Source organism: Podarcis raffonei, chromosome 16 (assembly GCF_027172205.1).
Source record: "Podarcis raffonei isolate rPodRaf1 chromosome 16, rPodRaf1.pri, whole genome shotgun sequence".
Lineage (NCBI taxonomy): Eukaryota > Metazoa > Chordata > Lepidosauria > Squamata > Lacertidae > Podarcis > Podarcis raffonei.
This window is the reverse complement of record NC_070617.1, coordinates 26,728,922-26,750,257: the sequence shown is the minus strand read 5'-3', so window position 1 is coordinate 26,750,257 and position 21,336 is coordinate 26,728,922. Positions and strand designations below refer to the sequence as shown.

Here is a 21,336-nt window from a genome sequence, read left to right as displayed (position 1 = left end):
CTGAGGAAGAGAGAGAGAGAGAGAGAGAGAGAGAGAGAGAGAGAGAGAGGTAGAAAGGCCTAGAGGAGCCACTGGCCAGGGCCCATATGAGGGCACAGCAATACCACAAACTTGTGGTTTACGACCAAATTCTTCAGCAGGACAACGGAAACCTAGATAACTCCACAATTCTAGGTGTAACTACAGAAGTGCTGTTATTTCCTCGCACCAAAGAAACAGGCCCACCCTTCGACTCTCTATTGCCAGTTCTCAGCAAGGAACAGTCCTACCCAACCCCTCTCACCATCTCAAAGAGAACGGCCGCCGTCACAGCCATCCAGTGCAGCTTGATCTCGAAGGCGGCGTTGAGGGAGAAATTGCCGTGGTAGTAGCAGCTGCACCACTCCAGGCGGTCCGTGCGGTTGTTGATGTCCACATCCAGCGTCACCGTCCGCTGTTCTGGAACTGTGGCAGCTGCCGTGAGTCAGGGAACCAGAACAGAAGGAAGCCATTAAGAGTAGGGGAACTACAAGGAGGAAGCTTCTAATGAAAGGCATAAGGGACCTTTTCTCATCTCTAAGTAAACAATACAGAAGGGTCTCAGCAATGGGCCTGATTCAGTACATAAGGCAGCTTCCTATGTATGCTCAGCAGGGGTTGCTGGTTTTAGGGGCAGCTGTTTTAACCAGCCTTTTCCAACAGTGGACTGGACCCCTCAGAACAAGGTAGGCTCTCCTTCGCTGGGGGTTTTTAGATGAAGGTTGGATGGCCATCTGTCAGTGATTTTTTAGCTGTAATTCCTGCATTGCAGCCAATTGGACTAAAGCAGTGTTTCCCAACCTTGGGCCGCCAGCTGTTTTTGAACTACAATTCCCATCATCCCTGACCACTGGTCTTGCTAGCTAGGGATGATGGGAGTTGTAGTCCAAAAACAGCTGGAGGCCCAAGGTTGGGAAACACTGGACTAAAGCACCCTTGTCGGTACCATTCCAACCCTACATTTCTACCCCCTCCTTTTAATGCAATTTTTATTGGGGGGGGGATCAGAACATTGGAGATGGACTACACCCAATATTATATGGCGGCAAGATGAACAGTTTGGTTAAGTCATATTTCACGTTCTGCCTGAATCAGAGATTAATTCTTATCTCTATTTGCTGGTGGTCTTGAAAAGTGAGGCCACAGGATATATTTGACCATCTAAACTTCCAGTGTACAGTGGTACCTCGGTTTACAGATGCTTCAGGTTACAGACTCCGCTAACCCAGAAATAGTACCTCGGGTTAAGAACTTTGCTTCAAGATGAGAACAGAAATCTCATGGTAGCAGCGGGAGGCTCCATTAGCTAAAGTGGTACCTCAGGTAAAGAACAGTTTCAGGTTAAGAACAGACCTGCAGAAGGAATTAAATTCTTAACCCAAGGTACCACTGTATTGCAATTAGATTTAGATTACCCAGCCCTACAATGATCCTGCTGCCCTTGAGATGTTCTGGGCTACTGCCCCCAACCAGGATCTGGAAGGTGCCTGCTTGACAGTGCCTGGTTTAAACCCTCTCTTCCTCTTATGCACACATCATGAACTCTGTGGCGTTTCTGACAGCCGCAAGGGCTCAACTCTCCCCTGGCCATCTGCAGCCATCATCTCACCTAACAGCGCAGCTGCCTGGCTCCGTCCTCCAAAGCTGCGGCTGAAGGAGCTGTGCCTGCTGGCATAGGAGGCCGGGCGGCTGGGTAGCCAAGGCAGAAGGAAAGCCGGGATCTCAGAGTGGAGGAGCTCCTCGGCCACGAAGGCCACCTCAAACCACTTCCGTTGGAAGGCAGAAAAGTCGTCCTTGGCGGCCGTGTGCCACATGGCTGGCTGCTGGATTCCCACTGCAGGAAGAAAAGGAGGAGAGATCCCTGTGAAATGGCGTGTTGCGTCAGCTTTGCAGGATGCCCAGAGCTACCATTGCAAGACCAGCATCCCTGAGGAAGCCCCCCCCCACCAAACACCCACCCAAGCCTCCACAAGGGGTGCAAGTTGCCTTTTGCCACAGATAGCCTGACCTCGCTCCTGCTCCTTGTCTTCCATGATCTTGTAGAAGTAAAACCCATAGATGAAGGTGCGAAGGGCCTCTCCTGAGGCATGGGTGATGAGCTGCTCATCCAGCATTTTCTGCAGACAGAAGCAGGGTTAGGGTCTCCAGGGCTGGCAGGAGGGCACGTCGTCTCCAGGGCCTGGGGGGCAGGCTCACCCACAACCCCAGTAGGGATCCTCTCAATTGCACCTTGTATTCCACCCCCCTATGACTTGAGTGGGTGTTTATGCACGCATTCAGCACTATGGGGTGAAGTGAAGAGCTGAAAATATGGCGGGGGTGGACCTCCGCCTTCTGCTCTTGAACACTGCCTGGGACCCTTCTGCCCATCGCTGAAGTCTTTTGCCTTTCCTACTGCCCAAGGGAGGCACTTTTCATGCCCATTAGCACCCTGGTAAAGCAAAGGTCTCAATTGCACCTGGTTCAGGGTAGCAAGCCACACAGGCATGTGTGTGCGCTCTTCTCACCTGCATGATGTCAATGGCCATGGCCTGGGTCTGCACCCCTTCCACCATGTTCACCAGCCAGTGGACCACCTCCGCGCTGATGAAGCAGGTCGGGGAGAGCCCCTTCTGTTCTGACAGCAGCTGGATCCCTGTGCTGAAGCCCAACGGGAGAAGGGACAGAATGTTAACACAGGCAGGGATAAAATTGTTCCCCTCTCCAGCCCTTGACTGGATGGGGCATGCAGGTGTATCCACGCCAGGTTTCCTGCAACCCTCCTTGTGAGGGAGACAGCTAGAAGACAGAGGGGGGACACAAATTTGCCGCTTGTGGTCTGCTCTTCTGGATACTAAGACTATCTGGGCTGGGGAAGGCTACAGCTCAGTGGCAGACCATCTGCTTTGCATGCACAAGTTCAATCCCTAATGGCATTGCTAGGTAGGGCTGGGAGAAAGACTCCTGTCCAGAGAGCCACGGCCCATCTGGGTAGACGAATACTGAGCAAGCTGAACCAATGGTCTAGCTTGGTGTCATGAACCAGATGGCTGCAGAGGAGGGGTGAGAGGCACCAGGTGGGGAGCCACCGAGGGAAGAATGCTCAGAGCTCGGGGAGTGGTGGTGGGGCAATGATGAGTGGTCCAAGGGAGCAGACTGGGAAAAGGTGTCAGAGCTTAGTGAGCTGGAGGAGTCTGTGACAGAGAGCAGTCCAGAATCAGAGGCAGAAGAGGAGGGAGAAGCAAGAGGCAAAGATGAGTCAGGCTGGCGAAGAGTCACGAGTGTCTCCCCCCCTGCTGCAACAAACTCTCTTCCCGCCTTGTCTCCCAGAACCAGGAGAGGCAGTAAAAGGGCAAAGGAGAGGTTGGTTGGTTGGATGCACGCAGGTGCAGTCTCCAATTGCTTGAAAAAAGCCCTGGAGAGGTGGGGACTTAGGCAGGCTGTGCGGAGGCAGGGACTTTCAGTGTTGGCAACTGATTTTCATGGACTAAGACCAGCAGGAATGAGCTGCTCTGTTCACTAGGCCTGACACTCAACCAAGTCCATGGAATTCGTGCTTTTGGTAGTAACGAGTTAACTCCAACTCTTTATGACTCACACTCTGTATGAGGCTGCTTCCCAGTTACATCAACCCTTTATTCAGAAGCATGAGGACTAGAAACCTTATTTTTAGGGGCAGGGCCATAGCATCTGCTTTGCAAGCAGAAGGCCCCCAGGTTAAAGTTCTGACAGCATCTAGGTAGAACTGGGAGAGACACCGCCCCATCTGGAACCCTGGAGTCTCTGCCAGCCAGTGTGGACAATACTGAGCTAGATGGACCCATGGCCTGACTCTGCACGGGGTAGCTTCATGTTGACTGCCTAAGAGGCGAAAGAGAGAGAAGTTGCCCTTACGTGGGGTGCTTCATGGCTTCAAGGATCTCTATCAAAGTAGAGGATGAGGTCAGGGAGCTTGCTGAGGATGGCTGAGAGCTGCAAAGTTAAAAAACACACACACTATATAAATATATTTAGCCGCCAGCTCAATTTGGCTCATTTCAGGCAGCCTTCCCTAACTACTTAAGGCCCTCCAGCTGCTTCGAACGTAAGAAAAACCTGCTGGATCAGGCCAAGCGGGGGTGGGGAGTCCGTCCTCCCCTCCTCGCATTGGCCAACAAGATGCCCCAATGGGAAGCCTACAAGCAGGACCTGAACACAAGAGCCGTCTCTCCTCCAGTGGTTTCCAGGAACTGGTATTTAGAAGCATTGTTGTTGTTGTTTAGTCATGTCCAACTCTCCGTGACCCCCTGGACCAGAGCACGCCAGGCACTCCTGTCTTCCACTGCCTCCTGCAGTTTGGTCAAACTCATGCTGGTAGCTTCGAGAACACTGTCCAACCATCTCGTCCTCTGTCGTCCCCTTCCCCTTGTGCCCTCCATCTTTCCCAACATCAGGGTCTTTTCCAGGGAGTCTTCTCTTCTCATGAGGTGGCCAAAGTATTGGAGTCTAAGCTTCACGATCTGTCCTTCCAGTGAGCACTCAGGGCTGATTTCCTTCAGAATGGATAGGTTTGATCTTCTTGCTGTCCATGGGACTCTCAAGAGTGTCCTCCAGCACCATAATTCAAAAGCATCAATTCTTCAGCGACCAGCCTTCTTTATGGTCCAGCTCTCACTTCCATACATCACTACTGGCAAAACAGAAGCATTGCTGCCCTCCAAACATGGAGGCACAGCCCAGCCATCATGGCTAGTAGTCATCACTAAGCCTCTCCTCCATGAATTTGTGCAATCCGCTTTTAAACCCAGTCTAGGTTTGTGGACTTCACTGCCTTCTGTCCCATAGTTTAACTAGCTATCTGCTGCACGAAGCAGGACTTGATTTTCTCTACCTTTGTCTCTTTCCTTAAGTCTCCCTCCATTATCAAAAGTCTGTTCTCCTTTCAAGGCCATGCCAGGGCTTTCGGAAAGCAGGAGCCTAAACATCTACCAGCTTCTGTAATTCAGGTACAGTCGCTCTGCTGCCCGTACAGATTTTACAAAAAGTTAACTCTAGACAATATAGCTGTGTCATCTCAAGTCTGGGACAGCCCGGGAGATTTATTTTATTACATTTATTTCATAAAATTTATACACTGCTTGATTTGTTTGTTTTTAAACCTCTCAAAGCAGTTTACAAAAAAGACGATCAAATTGTCAATCAGAAAAACAACCACAATTTAAAACATTCAAAAAGTTAAAATAACAATAAAAAACAGATTAAAACTTGCACCGACTCTCTAAACATCTGGATAGGCTTGTCTAAACAAAAAATGTATTTAAGAGGTGCCAAAAAGAATATAGCGAAGGTTTCTGCCTGATCTCAAGTGGCAGGGAGTTCCAAAGTCTAGGTGCTGCCACACTAAAAAAAAAAAATCTATTTCTTACAAATGAGGAACAGTTGTTATGTGGCACAGTTCCGCTGATCAGAGTGGCCAAGTGGGAATGTATGAGGAAAGGTAATTTCGTAGGTATACAGACTAGACAGGCCCACAACGAGCCTTCTTACCTGTGGCAACCGGCTCACCTGTTCTCGACGGAACCAGATGTGGCAGATCCCTGGTCTCCTAAGTTCTGGGAGCTGGCAAAGGCTTGGCTGATGCTCCTGTCTGTGGACTGGCTTGCGTTGCTCAGCGCAATGCCTTCAAGAGTGGCAGGGGCTGTCTGATCAATCGAGACCTGAGGAGGAAAAGAAAGGCAACTCCTCTGTGGGCACAATTCATTTTTTTAATTTAGCAGCGTTAATCTAAACCAACTGATATTGAAAAGCCATATATAAATACGACATAAAAACCCAATAAAAGTTGTTGTTTTTTAATAACCTCAGAGATACAAAACATGAAAACAGTATTATAGAAACAGACATTCAGTAATTTCAGGTTCCAGTCTTCTGGATCAGGGAAAACCTGGGCAGGAAGATTAGACTTTAGAAGACACCTGGAGCAACCAATACATGATGCTTTGCCTATGGTAGAAGGAAGGCATTTCAGAGTGATGGGAAATGCCCATTTTGGAGTCACCACCCTGTGGTATTTTGTAGAGCGCAGCACCACAAGCGCAATTGCCCAGACCATCATCAAAAGCACATGGCTGCCCCCAAAGAATCCCGGGAACTGTGGTTTGCAAAGGGTGCTGGGAATGGCCGCTCTGTGGCCCCTTCCTCATTCCCTGGAGAAGAATCCTGTCGCGAGGTGAAGAGAGGCCAACCTATCTGGCAGCGGAGTTCAGGGTCCACAGAAGAACATTAAGAAGAGCCCAGCTGAATGAAGCCAACAGACCATCTTGTCCAGCACCCTGTTCTCACAGGGGCCAACCAGATGTCTGTGGGGTTGGAAACCTGGAAGCAGGACCCAGGCACCAGAGCCCTCTCCCTTCCCGAGGTGTCCAGCAACTGGTCTCCAGAAAGCACTGCTGCCTCCAGTTCTGCTCCTTTCTTGGGACACTTACCGCTTCCTCTCAGCTCATGGGAAGTGTTTTGCGTTTCACAACCTAACTGAAAAAACCAGAACCCTGGATTACGAAATTGTGCGAGCTGCCTCTTCTGTTTAAGATAAGCCTCAAGAGAGCCAGTGCAGTGTAGTGGTTAGCATGTTGGAACTAGGATGTGGGAGACCAGGGTTCGAATCCCCACTTAACTATGAAGCTCACTAGGCATGTGACCTTGGATGGGCCAATCATTGCCTCGTAGCTCAAGCTACTGTATTTTTCGCTGTACAACACGCACCCGACCATAAGACGCACCTAGTTTTTAGAGGAGGAAAACAAGAAAAAAGAAAGCAACGCAAAGCCTCTTGAGCAAAGAGGGAGGAGCGCTCCAGTTGCGCTCAAGAGGCTTTGCGTGGCTATCCCTGAAGCTGCGTAGTGATCCCTCTTGCTCTTCTGGCTTCTGGGATAGATGCGCAGCCTGCATTCGCTCTATAAGGCACACACACATTTCCCCTTACGTTTCAGGAGGGGGAAAGTGCGTCTTATAGAGCGAAAAATACGGGATCTCACAGGGTTGTTGGGGGGAGGGGGTTAAATGAGGAGGGGAGGAACCATGTACGTCACCTGGAGCTCCTTAGGAGGAAAAAAAGGTGGTTTGAAATGCAATAACATAAAATTTGCGTTTTCGGGGAAAGGGACAGGAGCTGAGACGTTCTCCTCCTCCTCCCCTCCAACCAGTCGGGCTTGCAGCTTGTGTGATGACACAGAACGTTTCCCCCCTGCCCAAGGACTGGAAAGTGGGACGATCCAAGGGAAGGCTTGGGAGTTGCGGTGGAATGAACAACAAAGAACCTTCTGGAAGGAATGAAAGCCTCAAAAGCCTCCGCGTCAAAACGAGGCCAGCTGCCCCCAAAACGGATCCCATCTGCTGCTAACAACACAGTATGTCAAAGCTTTGGTAGATGAGGCACTGGGATTCATGCGCACAAATGATGCACTGAAGGCCTCAGTCGGCAGCAGGGCTAAGGAAAGAGAGGGAGCCATCGCAGTCCAAATTAAGGTCTTAAAATTAATGATTGTCTTGAGCATCTATGAATCTGTTCCGACGCTGAGCAAAACTTCCATCTAATTTCATAAGCAATCGTTAACGGATAGCGTCCTCCTAATTCCTTTGAAGGTGTGGTTCAATGGTAGAGCATCCGACTTGGACCTGGGAGACTAGGGCTCAATTTCCCACTCGGCAACAAAGGTCACTAGGCCTGGCCTCAGGTCTGTTCCTGCCTGACCTACCTCACAGGGTTGTTGTGGGAATTCAATGAGGAAAGGGGGAACCATGTACGTGACCTTGAACTCCTTGAAGAAAAAGGTGGGAGATGAAGGCGACAAACAAAATCTCAGCCGCTTTCAAAACCCTCCACCACCATCTCTAAATCAGGTTTCCGAGTTGAGAGACAATCTGTTTTTTGTTTTCCCAGAGGCGTTTCAATTCACACCACAGTCGGGTGATTTGCAACCTTCATTATCTTTCTGAACACAAGAAACCCTCTTCAGGTTATTTAAGCAGTTATTTAAGTTCTATTGACTATATTTCACTTTGCAAGAAGGCAACAAAACACGATTAAAAAGGGAGGGTGGGGGAAAGAGGCACGAATAACGTCATTGCAGCCCCCTCCCCGCCTGGGGACGGATGGCTTCCTGCAGGCCCAGCTTATGTGACACCTCCCCGCTGCCCCGCACTTCACACCCTCCCCCCTCACCACCTACATGACACTGTCTCAGCAGCCAGGAGGAACAGATGCTCTGCTTGGAATTGCAGAGCCAGCCTCACCCTGGATCCTCTCCAGCCTTCTCTGAAGAGGAACGAACAGCTCTCATTATATATTAACCGGTACTGCATGTTCCCAATGGCACTTTCGTCCTCCCTCCCTCCACCTCCAGCATCCTCTGCCTCTCAAAACCATTAGAAGCAGGTCACGCACCGAAAAAAAGGTCTTGCCTGGCCGCAGAAGACGGTGTGAGCCTCCTGGGATGCAGAACCCTCAAGGCCCAATAGGAGAGAGGACATCAGGCTACTGGCCCATCTAGTCCAGCCTCCAGTTCCTCAAGGAGGCCAACCAGTTGCCCCTTCTGGGAAACCTGCAAGCATGGGATGAGTGCAAGAGGAGTCTCCCCTCCTGTGGCTTGCAGAAACTGGCATTCAGAAGCATTGCTACTTCTGACTGTGGAAGCAGAGCATAGCCGTCATGGCCAGTGGCCATTGATATCCTTATTCTCCTCTGTTGTTTTGCCTGACCCTCTTTTAAAGCAATCCCAGCATCACTGCCTCCAGTAGGAGGGAGTTCCATAAGCACCCAGGAAGAGCAGAACAGAAGTGGTAGCAGAGGGAGATATAATGGGGCTCCACTAAAAAGACCAGCTGCGCCAAGGGACAGCAGGGGCCTGTCAGGAAACTGACCTGCGTGTGGAAGGCAGATGCTGTGCGTGGGCTCCGGACATACTCCACAAAGAAGGTCCCATCCTGAAGGCATCAGAGCAAAAAGCCGTGGGTGGCAGCAGCAGGAACAAGATGGGGGAGGAAGACACACATTTGTGCAGAACTGTCACCATCAGGAAGAGGAGGAAGGGCAAAGGAGGCGGCAAGGAAGGGGGAGGAAACACCTCCAGCACCCAGAGAGGAGCCTCCCCCAGGGTGAAAAGAGCAAGCAGTTTGAAGCCACCCTGAAAACAAAGTCATTAGGGATCCATGCACCCTGGGAATCAAAATTCTGCAGCATGCATGACCTCTGCATCTTGAATCTGCTTTGCTTGCCATGGGAAGAGCGAAATGACACAGACGCTTCTTGCAGGCATGAAACATCTAATTCCACCACCCCTCTGGTGTCTGGGATTTCATCAAGCATCTCCCGCATGCTTTCCTCTCAGGCATGAGGGCTAGAAACTTGCCCTTCAAACAAACGGACAAGCAAGCAAGCAAACCGAGATTCCAAGCAAACCAAATTTTGTGCTCAATCCCTGTCCACATTCTGGACTTTTCCTGCTGAGCTGCAGCAAAAGGCACAAGGTCCTAGCATAACAGCATGGGGGCTCTTAATTTCAAGAAGCAAGGAAGGTTGCATAGCAATGGGAAGGCATGCAAAACACGCCCGCTTTCCTGCAGGCACACCATCCATTCAAAGTATGGGGAAGGGGCGCAAGGGGGTGTCTTTCCTGGAGCAGGGAGGTCTACTGTATGTTGCCAAGGGAAACCCACAAGCAGGACTTGAGTACAACAGTGCTCTCCCCTTCTGTGGTTTCTAGCAACTGGTATCCAGAAGCATTTACTGTCTCCACCAGTGGAGTGAGAACATAGCCTTATCCCCCTCTATCGATTTGTTGAATCCTCTTTCAAAGACTCTTATAAGCTGTTGGCCATCATTGCCTCTGGAAGTTTAATTCTTGTGTGAAAAAGAACTTTCTTTCGCCCATCCTGAATTCTCCAACATTGAGTTTCACTGTATGCCATGCATAACTTTATTTCTCCGTTTCACTGGGAGGGTGGAGTTTCTCCAAGTTTTTTACATGTGATCACGAGAGGCCTTTGCTCCATGACGGCCCATCCAATGCCTTTCTTGGTGCAGCAGTTTCCTAGATACGCAACCTGGGTCTTAAGAGCCAAGGTGACTCCTAGCGTGGTGTGACTAAGCATGGGAACTGCATTAACTCCATCTTAAACCTTGCCTGAGGCTACTTTGCCAGTTGACAGCAGAAGCAAGGCTACAGCTTCAGCCCATTCTCTGCAATACTGGGATAATAATGCGATGCACTTTTAAAACTCCCAAGAGCTCCAATCCTCTGCCCTTCATAGAATCACAGAATTGTAGAAATGGAAGGGACCCTGAGGATCTAGTCCAGTGCCCTGTATTGCAGGACTATGCAGCTGTACCCATATGGCAGTGGTGGCCAAACTTGGCCCTACAGCTGTTTTTGGACTACAACTCCCATCATCCCTAGCTAACAGGACCAGTGGCCAGGGATGATGGGAACTGTAGTTCCAAAACAGCTGGAGGGCCAAGTTTGGCCACCACTGCCATATGGAGATCGAACCTGCAACCCTGGCACCACCACACTCTAACCAACTGAGCTATCCAGGCCGACGATGTTATCAGAAAAGGTATAGAATGTCAGCACATTCAGCTTATTTTAATTTCAACCTGGTTAAGTGCTCCGCACAGCCGATAGATCACAATGAAACACCAATGCAAAGGCCCTTCAGCATGGCAAACATTTACAAAGGCTTGGGAGGACGGCCGTCCGACATCTTTTCCAAACCAGCTCCCTATTTCACACCTTCACCCTCTCTCCTTTAAAGGATTCGCAAATCCAGGTAGCCTGGCTGACCCAGAGAAACTCCCCGTCCACCCGTGTTTTTGTTAAGTTTTGAAGAAGCCAGTGTAAAACAAAAACAAAAACACAGCAGCTGGACCAAGCCAAAGGGACTGGATGGATTCTGCTGAAGCGGAAGGGCTGCAAATAGTTCCTCATGGACACTCATTTGCACAAGGCTACGTACACATGTAAGAACACAAGAAGAGCCTGCCAATGGCCCATCTAGTCCAAAAGGAAGACAACCGCAAGCAGGATGTGAACGTAGCAGTGCTCTCCCCACTTGTGGTTCCCCAGTGTACTGCTTCTGACAGAGAAGGGAGAGCACAGCTATCACTGGCTTGCAGCCGCTGATGGTATTATTCTCAGTAAACGGGATGAACCCCACTTTTAAAGTCATCCAAACCGGAAGCTGTTACAGACACCACTCAAGATTCCTCATTACAGTGGTACCTCTGGTTACGTACTTAATTTGTTCCAGAGGTCCGTTCTTAACCTGAAACTGTTCTTAACCTGAAGCACCACTTTAGCTAATGGGGCCTCCCGCTGCTGCGCCGCCGTGGCGCAATTTCTGTTCTCATCCTGAAGCAAAGTTCTTAACCCGAGGTACTATTTCTGGGTTAGCGGAGTCTGTAACCGGAGGCATATGTAACCTGAAGCATCTGTAACCCGAGGTACCACTGTATGTCTCTTTATGCTTTCCCGGACGGTGTGGTCAAACCCTCTGGAATTCCCTCACACAGACAACAGAGTCATGACCCCGCATGGAGCAAGTGAGGCTACAGCTTGGCTGGAAGAGTTAGCAGATGGGTCCATGCCAGCAACATGCATGGGGCAAACGTAGCCTCTTTGAAACCAAGTCCCAGAGGCTGTGTCCTTACCTTGCGTGGACTGTCCACATACGTCGGTGTCATGGCCATGCTGCTGCTGTTCTCGGCTGGCTGGCTGGAGCTCTTCCCAGCAAGTGCTGCTGCTGCCGCCGCCGCCTGCTGCTCTCCCAGGGTCCTGGAGAAGAAAGTGCAGGCAGAACGGAGGGATGAACTCACACTTCTTATTTGTGGGCAGTAACCACAAGAACAGTTTGGCTGCCCACTCGACCATTTCAACCTGCATGTGTGTTTCTGTGCAGAATGTGGCCTGTTGTACAAAGTCACGTCAGTTGCTCTGGTTCAGAAAGTACTGATCTGATGTGGAGAGATCTTTCCTATTCTAATTAATTCAAGGGGGTTCTGGAAGCTTCTCTGCATGATACAAACAGGTGCAAGCTGGAAGTTTGTAGCTGACACGTAAGTTCCTATTCTGCCTAGAAACAAGCAGAAGGTTCATGATGTTTGGGTTAGTCCTTCAGAGAAGCTGAGCACAGCTGGTTTAAACTGGTTCTGTTATCTCTTTCTGTCGAGGTCATGCTGACTCTAATAATAAGGCCAGAAGGAGTCTGGGATTCACTCTTTTCTATCTCTCTTTCCTTCTGGTGTTGTGTTCTGTATATAGTATGCTTAGTGTTAAGGTTTTAGTCTTATTATAAGTTATTGTTAAGTTGCAGCATACTGCTGCAACTGGATTTCTTATGGACAGTGCCAATCCTGAATGTATTGGATTTGTGACCGTTATGCTCATTTGCCTTCCAGTAGCAGTAAAGCTCTGCTGGATGTAATATTAATTGCCTCTAGTCTATGCCTTTGGGAATCCAGCAACATGTTTTAGATTATACTCTGCTAATTATATGCTGGAATTTGCTCTGGATCAATATGAGTAGAATTCAGGACACCCTTTGAATAAACATACTTACATTTATTATTGTTAACATAATAGAGAGATAATTTAAGGATCTTTACAATTTTATAATATGCAGAGAGTAATATGTGTTGAAAAACCAGAGAGAGGAGCTGAGGGAAGTCTGGGGGTGAGTGGGAGGGTTTCTCTCGGGGAGGGGGGAAATGAAGATGATATGTTTTTGAAAATTTGTTATGTTGAAATTCTTAATAAAAACTATTTTTTTAAAAAAATAAATCATGACACTCAACACATTGCTTAGTGTCCCAACTCACTTTTGGCTGGCTTCCATCTCCAGCAGAGCCGAGAGCGCAGAGGTCCCCTTCTTACCCAGAGGGGGAGGCCCGGACGGTTCCAAAGAATGAGCGGAAAGCGGACCCCCCATCTGCAAGCCTTTCATAGTGGTCCCTTTCTAAATGGAAAGGGATCATTGGGGGGCAATGGAAAGGGAAGAGGGGGAAACACAAAGAGAAAACAAAAAGGTCACAAGAACATCGTAATCTGACTTATACTAAGTGAAGAGTATTGGTCTGGCTAGGTCAGTACTCCCGACACTGGCTGGCAGTGGTTCCTTAGTCTTTAAGGCAGGGAGTCTGGAGATGCCAACAGAGACTGAACCTGGGACTTTCTGAATGCAGAGCCGGTACAGGAGTCTCCCCAGTTACCTGTGTTTGACTCGCATGCGGCCATGCATACGTGCAGCACTGGGAAATCATTAATCGGTTTAAACTGCAAAATGGCGCAAAAAGAGTGGGGAAATGGCTAGCCTTGGCAACTTCAATCCCATAAGCCTTTGCACTGACCTTTGAGGCCTGTGGAGAGTTGGGAGTTTGAGAATGGTTTGTAGGGAGTGATTCGTGCCAGTCTGGTAAGTGCTGCTGGTTTTTTTAAGGTTTTTTTTTCAAGGGTTTGCAGAGGTTTAGAGCATGTTTCTGGGCTTTTTTGAGGCTGTTCCCCACTATACACAATTTCATGCACATGTGCGTTACCTGGGAATGTAACTCCCACATTGTGGGGAGAGGCCTGTACTCTACCATGGAGCCACAGGTATTAAGTCACATGATGTTTCAGTAGCTCTTCAACTGTAGGACTGTGATTAGAAAAATCCCTCCTTAGCTCATGAATGAATTTTATTATTTCGGTCACAGACCAGTTCCAGCCCACATACAATATCAAGGTCCTCAGTTCAGTCTCCACTAGGAACTTGTTACATCAGCTTTATACCTGTTTGACTCCCATAAGAATTAAAATCTGGCAAGGGTGTGGAGAAAAAGCATGAGTGGTATAAAGACTGACGAGCATCACAAACAGGTAGGCTCGCAAGGGAGCCGGGGCTGGCAGCAGCTCCCTGCCAAAAGTCAGCATGCTGGCTGCAAGGCCCAGATACGCCTTGAAGAATGTGTGAATGGGCCCACAAAAATTCACAGAGCGCTGGCTCAGGTCACCGGCTCACCCGGATCATCCGGTCCGACCGGTGGCGCCTGCGGATGCGGTTCAGCCCCTCCACAAAGCGGATGAAGCCATCCAGGAGCTGCCACTCCTCCTCGTCCGAGCGAGCCTTGCCCCCGTAGACGTCGCAGTGCGCCTCGCCCTCCATGATGCGCTTGGTGGCACTGATGCAGGCCGGCAGCAGCAGGAAGCGAGTCCGCCAGAATTTGAGCGACTCAATGAGACTGGGGGGAAGCCAAGGGGGGTGGGGTGGAGAAATACATGGAAATCATAATGTGTGTATGTCTTTGGACAATACAGTGGTACCTCGGGTTAAGAATTCTGGAGGTCCGTTCTTAACCTGAAACTGTTCTTAACCTGAGGTACCACTTTAGCCACTGCCACCGCACCACCAGAGCACAATTTCTGTTCTCATCCTGAAGCAAAGTTCTTAACCCGAGGTACCATTTCTGGGTTAGCGGAGTCTGTAACCTGAAGAAGAGAAGAGTTTGGATTTGATATCCCGCTTTATCACTACCCAAAGGAGTCTCAAAGCGGCTAACATTCTCCTTTCCCTTCCTCCCCCACAACAAACACTCTGTGAGGTGAGTGGGGCTGAGAGACTTCAGAGAAGTGTGACTAGCCCAAGGTCACCCAGCAGCTGCATGTGGAGGAGCGGGGAATCGAACCCGGTTCACCAGATTACGAGTCTACCGCTCTTAACCACTGCACCACACTGGCGTCTGTAACCCGAGGTACCACTATAAAGGAGATTCCAACTAAAGATTAGGAAGAACTTCCAGATGGTGAGAGACATTCGACACTGGAACAGGCTCCTTTGGAAGGTAGTGGACTCTCTTTCACTGGAGGATTTTAAACAAGAAGTTGGATGGCCATCTGTCAGGGATTCTTTGGCTACGATTCCTGCCTTGCAGGATGACCCTTCCCAATTCTAAAATTTTCCGATTCTGTGTCATGTATGGCAAACGTCTGCCAAGCTGCTCAAATTGAGTTAAGTATCAGGCAACCAACCTTGCAAACATATTTTACAGATTTCTACACCTCTTCCTGCCCATCTGTGCTCACCCCTTGCAGCCTGGCAGAAAAGGAGGAGCCAAACTCTCATGCTACTTCAGAGTTTGGGTGCCAGGAGGGGATGCTTCCTGGCCACGTGGGGCAACCGGGCAAAGGGGCTGCTGGCCAGCCTGCAGCCCAGAGGTCAGCATGGCTCCCTCTGGCTGCACACAAGAAGATCCTCACTGAAGCATCTCCTTCTCAAGCTTGATGCAGGAGCTGCAGTGGCTGTATTGGGTTGCTGCCACGCTCTGGAGACCAGAGTTGTGGGCTTCTTTTTTAAAAACAAAACAAAACAAAACAAGTCTGTTACACTAAAAAAGATGCAGAGCAGTCACAAGCAGAACACACACAAATCCAACACAAGTAAGTTTTCCATGCAATATAGGGAGCAGCCAGCCAGACATAGACAAATCGCCCAAATAACTAGAAGAAAACAAGCCTAAAAGTATCAAAAGAAACACTTTTATGTTGCTTTAGGAGTTCATCCTATTCTTCTGCGGAACTGATATTGAACACAGCTAGAGATCAGTGTTAAAAACTCAAGATATATAAGCTAGGTACCAAATGTCTCCTTAAACCAGGGTTAAAGTTGCCGAAACAGAATGTCTTATTGCCATTTTGTGGCTGGATGGCTCAAAAGTCGTATTTTTCAATGCAACGTTTTGTTTCCTGAAATTTGTTCTGATCATGCAGATAAAATATCACAGGTAGAATTCTATAGGATGTGTTGTTACGTGTGTGAAAAGAGGGAAAATCCAAGGATCCCCAGGCATGCACTTCCAGATGGTGGAGACGTCAGGCACCATCCTGGCACTCAGGCATCTTCACTTGGTCGCAAGTGGCCAGTAGCCAGGTGCAAAATGTGACTGGTGAATTTCAAACATGCCTGGAGAGCACCAGGTCACTGAAGGCTGCTCAGCACTTACCTGAAATCCTCTGAACCTGCGGAGCAGATGTACTGGTCCAGGTAATTCCACTTGTATTCCTCTAACCTCTCATGGGAAAACTCAACCCAGCAAGAGACAAACTCAGAGTCAGAGTGGGAAGGGCACAGGCTGTAGGTGTAGTTTATCTGGGCTGATTCATACGGATACCTAAAGAGAACAGAGAAAACCTTGGCAACTCAAACCCACAAGCTTTTTTGTTTTCATATTTTTTAAAGCCAAGCAGCTAGTCCACATTGGCCCTGGAGTTCCATCTAAAGATCAGTACCCAGAAGATCACCTCACCCCCTATATATAATGAACCAAACACTGTGCCTTGGAGGAAAGGGACTTGTTCCATCATCCAAGGTGGAAATGAAAAGCGTGGGAGGCTTGTGAAGTGTATGGCTCGCGACGCCCCTTGCGCTATGGTTACTGAACCTGGAAACCTCACGCAAGAGATTCTGACAGGTGGGTGGTATTCTGGCACACAGAGCCAAAAAGGGTTCCTCACTCCTGATCTAAGGCTGCCGAAGTTACTCACTTTGGCAAATACCGAGTGACGGTAATGATTTTGTCCTTCAATATCACTTTGTGGAAGGTGCGCCCCATGCTCAGCCAGTACTGGTCCTCCTCTTCAGCCCGGATTCGAGACACGAGGCCTGGTGTGTAGGAAGGGTATCGTAAATATATATATATCAAAGTGGTTTGCAGCAATAAAAACATGTTAACGCCGTACAGTAGGCTGTTTTCTACACATGCACACACCGCCACCAACTCTCCCCTCCATCCGGCAAGCCAGAGACACAATCAGAGCTCAATGACACATCCCAGCCAGGCAAAAACACTCCAGGAGGGTGCAAAGCAAAGCTGGTGAGGGGTGTTGCACAGGCATAGCCTGGGAAGAGGGCTGGTCTCCCACCATTGCTCAACTGCATTTCCAAGTCAACCAAGGGCTAATCTGAACTCATTAATCTCCCTCCTTAAAATGGAGGAGAAGGAGGAGGAGGAAGAGAGGGTCTTGGGCAGGCCCTCACCTCTGCTGTACAAGGGGCTGCTGCTGAGAGGCGGCTGGACGGCTGCAGGCGGCTTCTGAGGCTTGCTTTGCACGATGAGCTGGTAGCCCTGCATGAGCCTCTGGCATATGAACTCCTCAAACACTTGCTGGGCCGTCATCTGCACACCTTCCTCGTCCCTCCTGAGAAGGGAAAAGGCAGGCAGTGAGTTGTCCCTACCTCAGGCAGGCAATCAGGCACCACCCTCTTCCCACAGCAGCCAACCAGACGGCTTTCTGCATGAAGGGGGAGGCTGGAAGATTCAGGAAGTCTTCCTTTACGCAGCGCATAGCTGCACTGTGGAATTTGCCGCCACGGGAGGCAGTGATGGCTGCCACTTTGGATGGCTTTAAAAGAGGATTGGGCATACAAACAATACAAATTCTTGTCTTATCCTTATTTTTTCTAAACATTGTTAGGTGAGCTTCCCCAAGTCCCACCTGTCTGATTTTCATTTTACCTCATCTTTAGCAGTTTCATGTATCATAATTTTTAACCATTTTTTTATCACACTTAAAGGGTAAAGGGACCCCTGACCATTAGGTCCAGTTGTGACCGACTCTGGGGTTGTGGCACTCATCTCGCTTTACTGGCTGAAGGAGCCGGCGTACAGCTTCCGGGTCATGTGGCCAGCATGACTAAGCTGCTTCTGGCGAACCAGAGCAGCGCATGGAAACACCGTTTACCTTCCCGCTGGAGTGGTACCTCTTTATCTACTTGCACTTTGACGTGCTTTCAAACTGCTAGGTGGGCAGGAGCAGGAACCAAGCAACGGGAGCTCACCCCGTTGCGGGGATTCGAACCATCAACCTTCTGATTGGCAAGTCCTAGGCTCTGTGGTTTAACCCACAGCACCATCCACGTCCCTTTATCACACTTACTTTTACCATAAAAATCTTCACATTTGTATTGTTTATTTGTGTTATAAAATGAATAAAAAAATTTGGGGGGAAAAGAGGATTGGGCAAATTTGTTGGGGAGAGGACTACTGACAGTTCCTAGTCATGACAGCTATGGTCTGCCTCCCCAGGAGGCGAGAGGGCTCTTGTTGTTCAAGTCCTGCTTGTGGGGTTTCCCAGAAGAAGACATCTGGTTGGCGACTGTGAGGGCAGGAGGCTGGGCTAGATGGGCCATGGGCCTGATTCAACAGGGCTCTTCTCATGTTCCCCACCAGGGGCACTACCTGGAAGAAGCTGGCCTGGCCGTGACCCCCCTGCCCTCCCAATTACTTGCCATTTCTCCAGCCACTGGTGGCCAGGCCCAGCCTAGCCCAGCCAGTTCAGCATCCCAAAGCACCCAATGGGACAGGGACAGCTCTCCGATTTCAGCCACAGGGTAAGCGTACCTGTCCAGATCTGCTTCGGGCAGCAGGTCATAGCACCCTTCGGTGTAGTCGTTCTGAAGGCTCTGGCGGTCCGGGAAATAATCCGTGGTGAGGGGGAGGCAGGCGGGCGTGGTAAGAGACTTCCAGTCCACCCCGACTGTACAACAGAAGCCTGGCACTACGGGGGGAGCAGACAGCGTCAGAACTGCCTCGTTTCATCACCGGGCGGAAGGCAATGGGGGTGGGTTGGGCATCAGTGCGAGGGAGGAAGGAGAGAGAAAAAGAGAGGAGGAGGAGGAGGAGGAGAATAAAGTGCCACAGAAGCAAAAAAATGGGAAAAGGGAAGGAAGGAAGGAAGGAAGGAAGGAAGGAAGGAAGGAAGGAAGGAAGGAAGAAAGAAAGAAAGAAAGAAAGAAAGAAAGAAAGAAAGAAAGAAAGAAAAAGATAGATTTGCATGGGGCAGGAGAATGAAAATTGTTCAGGATGGGAAAATGAGGTGGGAGGAAGGGTCGAGGAAGAGGGGAGGAAGGTAGGGAAAGAAAGACAGAGTTTGTTAAACAACACAGTGGCCATGCCGATTCACTCCCATCATGCAACTGGGAATAAAAATAAAGTTAATTAACAGTTCAATTCGCCTTTCGATTTGTAAACTCGAACCAATACAGCAGCTGCAGGAATTAAAAAACAACAGCAGCTATTAAAAGCATCCCAAGGCGAATGAATGAAGAAGTGCAGGACAACACCCGTATTCCAAGCCCAGAACAGGAGAGGGAGAAGACCCTTCTCCTCCTTTGTCAAAGTGCCAGAGAAAGAGAGGAGGGCTAAGAGAGGGCAGCAGAGCGGCCTGCACCCAGCAGAAGTTGCACACTCATTAGAGCAGCAGCAGCAGCAGCAGCAGCAGCAGGAAAAGCAAGCACAGAAAAAAATTTAAAAGGAAAGAATGAGCAGCACAGGGAGGTAAGAAGGGATCTGGGGGAATAGTGAAAAGGGGGATCTTGCTGGGGTGACCCTTGCCAGTGGGTGGAACTGGCAGGGAGGCCAGTGGTAGGAGGCACCCAGGCCAAAGGCAGGCAGAGCCACCCACTAAGAAGGCAGGCAGACTTGGGAGGATATGGCTGCAGGCGCAGTGCCCCCCATTTGCCCTAAAAGGGGAGAAGCTTCCCAAGGAAGCAGAGCTCACAGGATCAAAGCCGCCAGTTGCTCCACACTCTGGGCACGGGCTGCATCAAAGACTCCTCTCGGCCAAAAGCCCCTCTGCATCCCCAGCCTAGTGGCCAGGGCAGGACATTCTTTGCACCTTCTGAGCCAGCTGACAGGTGCAGAAGGAGGAGACGAAGATGGGGGACTCATTTCCCCATAGTGCTCTCTCCCACACTCAAGATGCGTAAGTCTGGCTCAACAGCACGAAAGACAGAAGGCAATCTAAAGGGAGAATGGCATCTGCACCCAGGAGAGGGTTCGTGGGGCTCATCTCCTGCTAACCAGGGTTGTCAGAGCAGCTACTTGGGCTGGTTCCCACACCCATGAGGGAAAAGCACTCTACACATGCTCAGAGAAACACTTCCCTCAAGTCCTACCTATGTTCCAAGGCTAAGCCATCAAGGGCAAATTCCTGCATCGGAGTAAGCCTCGCAAGACACTCTGGGCTTGGCAGATATTATTGATCACAGAAGATGGGCACAATAAATCCAAACAGAAGGCAAATTTACACGGAGACCCACTTTTAAATGGCAGGCAGATCAAGCCCTAGGACCAAAGTTTTTTGTTGTGGAGTGGGAATTGTACTCAGGTTCCAGAGCATGAGCAATCTAGCTTCCCTCTTTCCATCCCAGGGCACAGACTGTGCTCTGGTCTCCACCCAGAACAGCTGCAATTTGCAAGAGCCTCACAGCTCTCTGAGGGGGAAACGCAAAAAACAATCATAGGCCGCCTAAGCAAAATCCTTCCATTTAAGAATTTTGCAATCGACTCTGTGATTGAAGAATCGCAGCCCTCCGATAAAACAGTCCCGCAAATGACTCTGAACGGGCAACCTGGCAAAGTATGTGCAAGGGGGTAGAGCAGTTTTCTCCATTCACTTCCAAGCCTCCTCAATAAAAATTGCATTTGAAAAGGAGATGTAAAACTGCCTCTTCATTATTACAAGGGCTGTCCAGCAACTTTATTACGTCTGCCTTCTAAAAGATTCAATATCAAAGCACTCAAGTGTGTCAAGGAGAAAGCCTTCCTGTATGCGGGAACAGAAAAACCAGTTAAGTATGTCACCCTGTTCTTAGAATTAAGACACGGTGAACCCAGCAACCCAGACGGGGTGCCAGCGGGGGAAGATAAGGTCCCAGGCAGGGGATTCTGCCTCCCCCAACTTCTCACAGGTCAACATTCATTAGTCTAACAATACATTTGCCCTGCTCAAGGTTCACAGATAGTAAATGAGGAGACAGTCAAACAACCCTTTCCACCAGTTCCCTTAAAGTAAAAGTAAAGGGACCCCTGACCATTAGGTCCAGTCGTGGCCGACTCTGGGGTTGCAGTGCTTTATCTCGCTTTATTGGCTGAGGGAGCCGGCGTACAGCTTCTGGGGTATGTGGCCAGCATGACTAAGCCACTTCTGGCGAACCAGAGCAGCACACGGAAACGCCGTTTACCTTCCCGCCGGAGTGGTACCTATTTATCTACTTGCACTTTGACATGCTTTCGAACTGCTAGGTTGGCAGGAGCAGGGACCGAGCAACGGGAGCTCACCCCGTTGCGAGGATTCGAACTGCCAACTTCTGATCAGCAAGTCCTAGGCTCTGTGGTTTAACCCACAGCGCCACCCGCGTCCCCCAGTTCCCTTACCCAGGCAGATTTAAACGCTGCGGTTAGTGTTGCTCGCTCTCAGACAAATATTCTGGGATGTTCCCGACAGCTGAAGATCCGGTCACTGAGCAACCAGAAGCCTTCCTCGGTGGGAC

The 21,336-nt window shown here is 49.7% G+C and overlaps 1 protein-coding gene across 7 annotated transcripts in view; it reads right to left on the bottom strand.

Moving 5' to 3' along the window:
* Window positions 1-21,336, bottom strand: part of DEPDC5 (DEP domain containing 5, GATOR1 subcomplex subunit) — a 49,796-nt gene that overhangs the window by 5,340 nt on the left and 23,120 nt on the right. For 4 of the 7 annotated variants that reach the window (XM_053369631.1, XM_053369632.1, XM_053369630.1 and 1 more), the window contains 14 exons: window positions 18,404-18,587; window positions 17,041-17,201; window positions 16,548-16,665; window positions 16,007-16,174; window positions 14,029-14,248; window positions 12,851-12,987; window positions 11,684-11,807; window positions 8,896-8,958; window positions 5,542-5,693; window positions 3,892-3,969; window positions 2,526-2,658; window positions 2,027-2,135; window positions 1,628-1,852; window positions 284-453 (listed from right to left, as the gene is read on the bottom strand). In XM_053369631.1, coding sequence (XP_053225606.1) covers window positions 284-453; window positions 1,628-1,852; window positions 2,027-2,135; window positions 2,526-2,658; window positions 3,892-3,969; window positions 5,542-5,693; window positions 8,896-8,958; window positions 11,684-11,807; window positions 12,851-12,987; window positions 14,029-14,248; window positions 16,007-16,174; window positions 16,548-16,665; window positions 17,041-17,201; window positions 18,404-18,587 — 2,042 coding nt within the window. The remainder of the gene's footprint in view (window positions 1-283; window positions 454-1,627; window positions 1,853-2,026; window positions 2,136-2,525; window positions 2,659-3,891; window positions 3,970-5,541; window positions 5,694-8,895; window positions 8,959-11,683; window positions 11,808-12,850; window positions 12,988-14,028; window positions 14,249-16,006; window positions 16,175-16,547; window positions 16,666-17,040; window positions 17,202-18,403; window positions 18,588-21,336) is intronic. The other 3 variants (XM_053369633.1, XM_053369634.1, XM_053369636.1) reach the window with 3 other exon arrangements.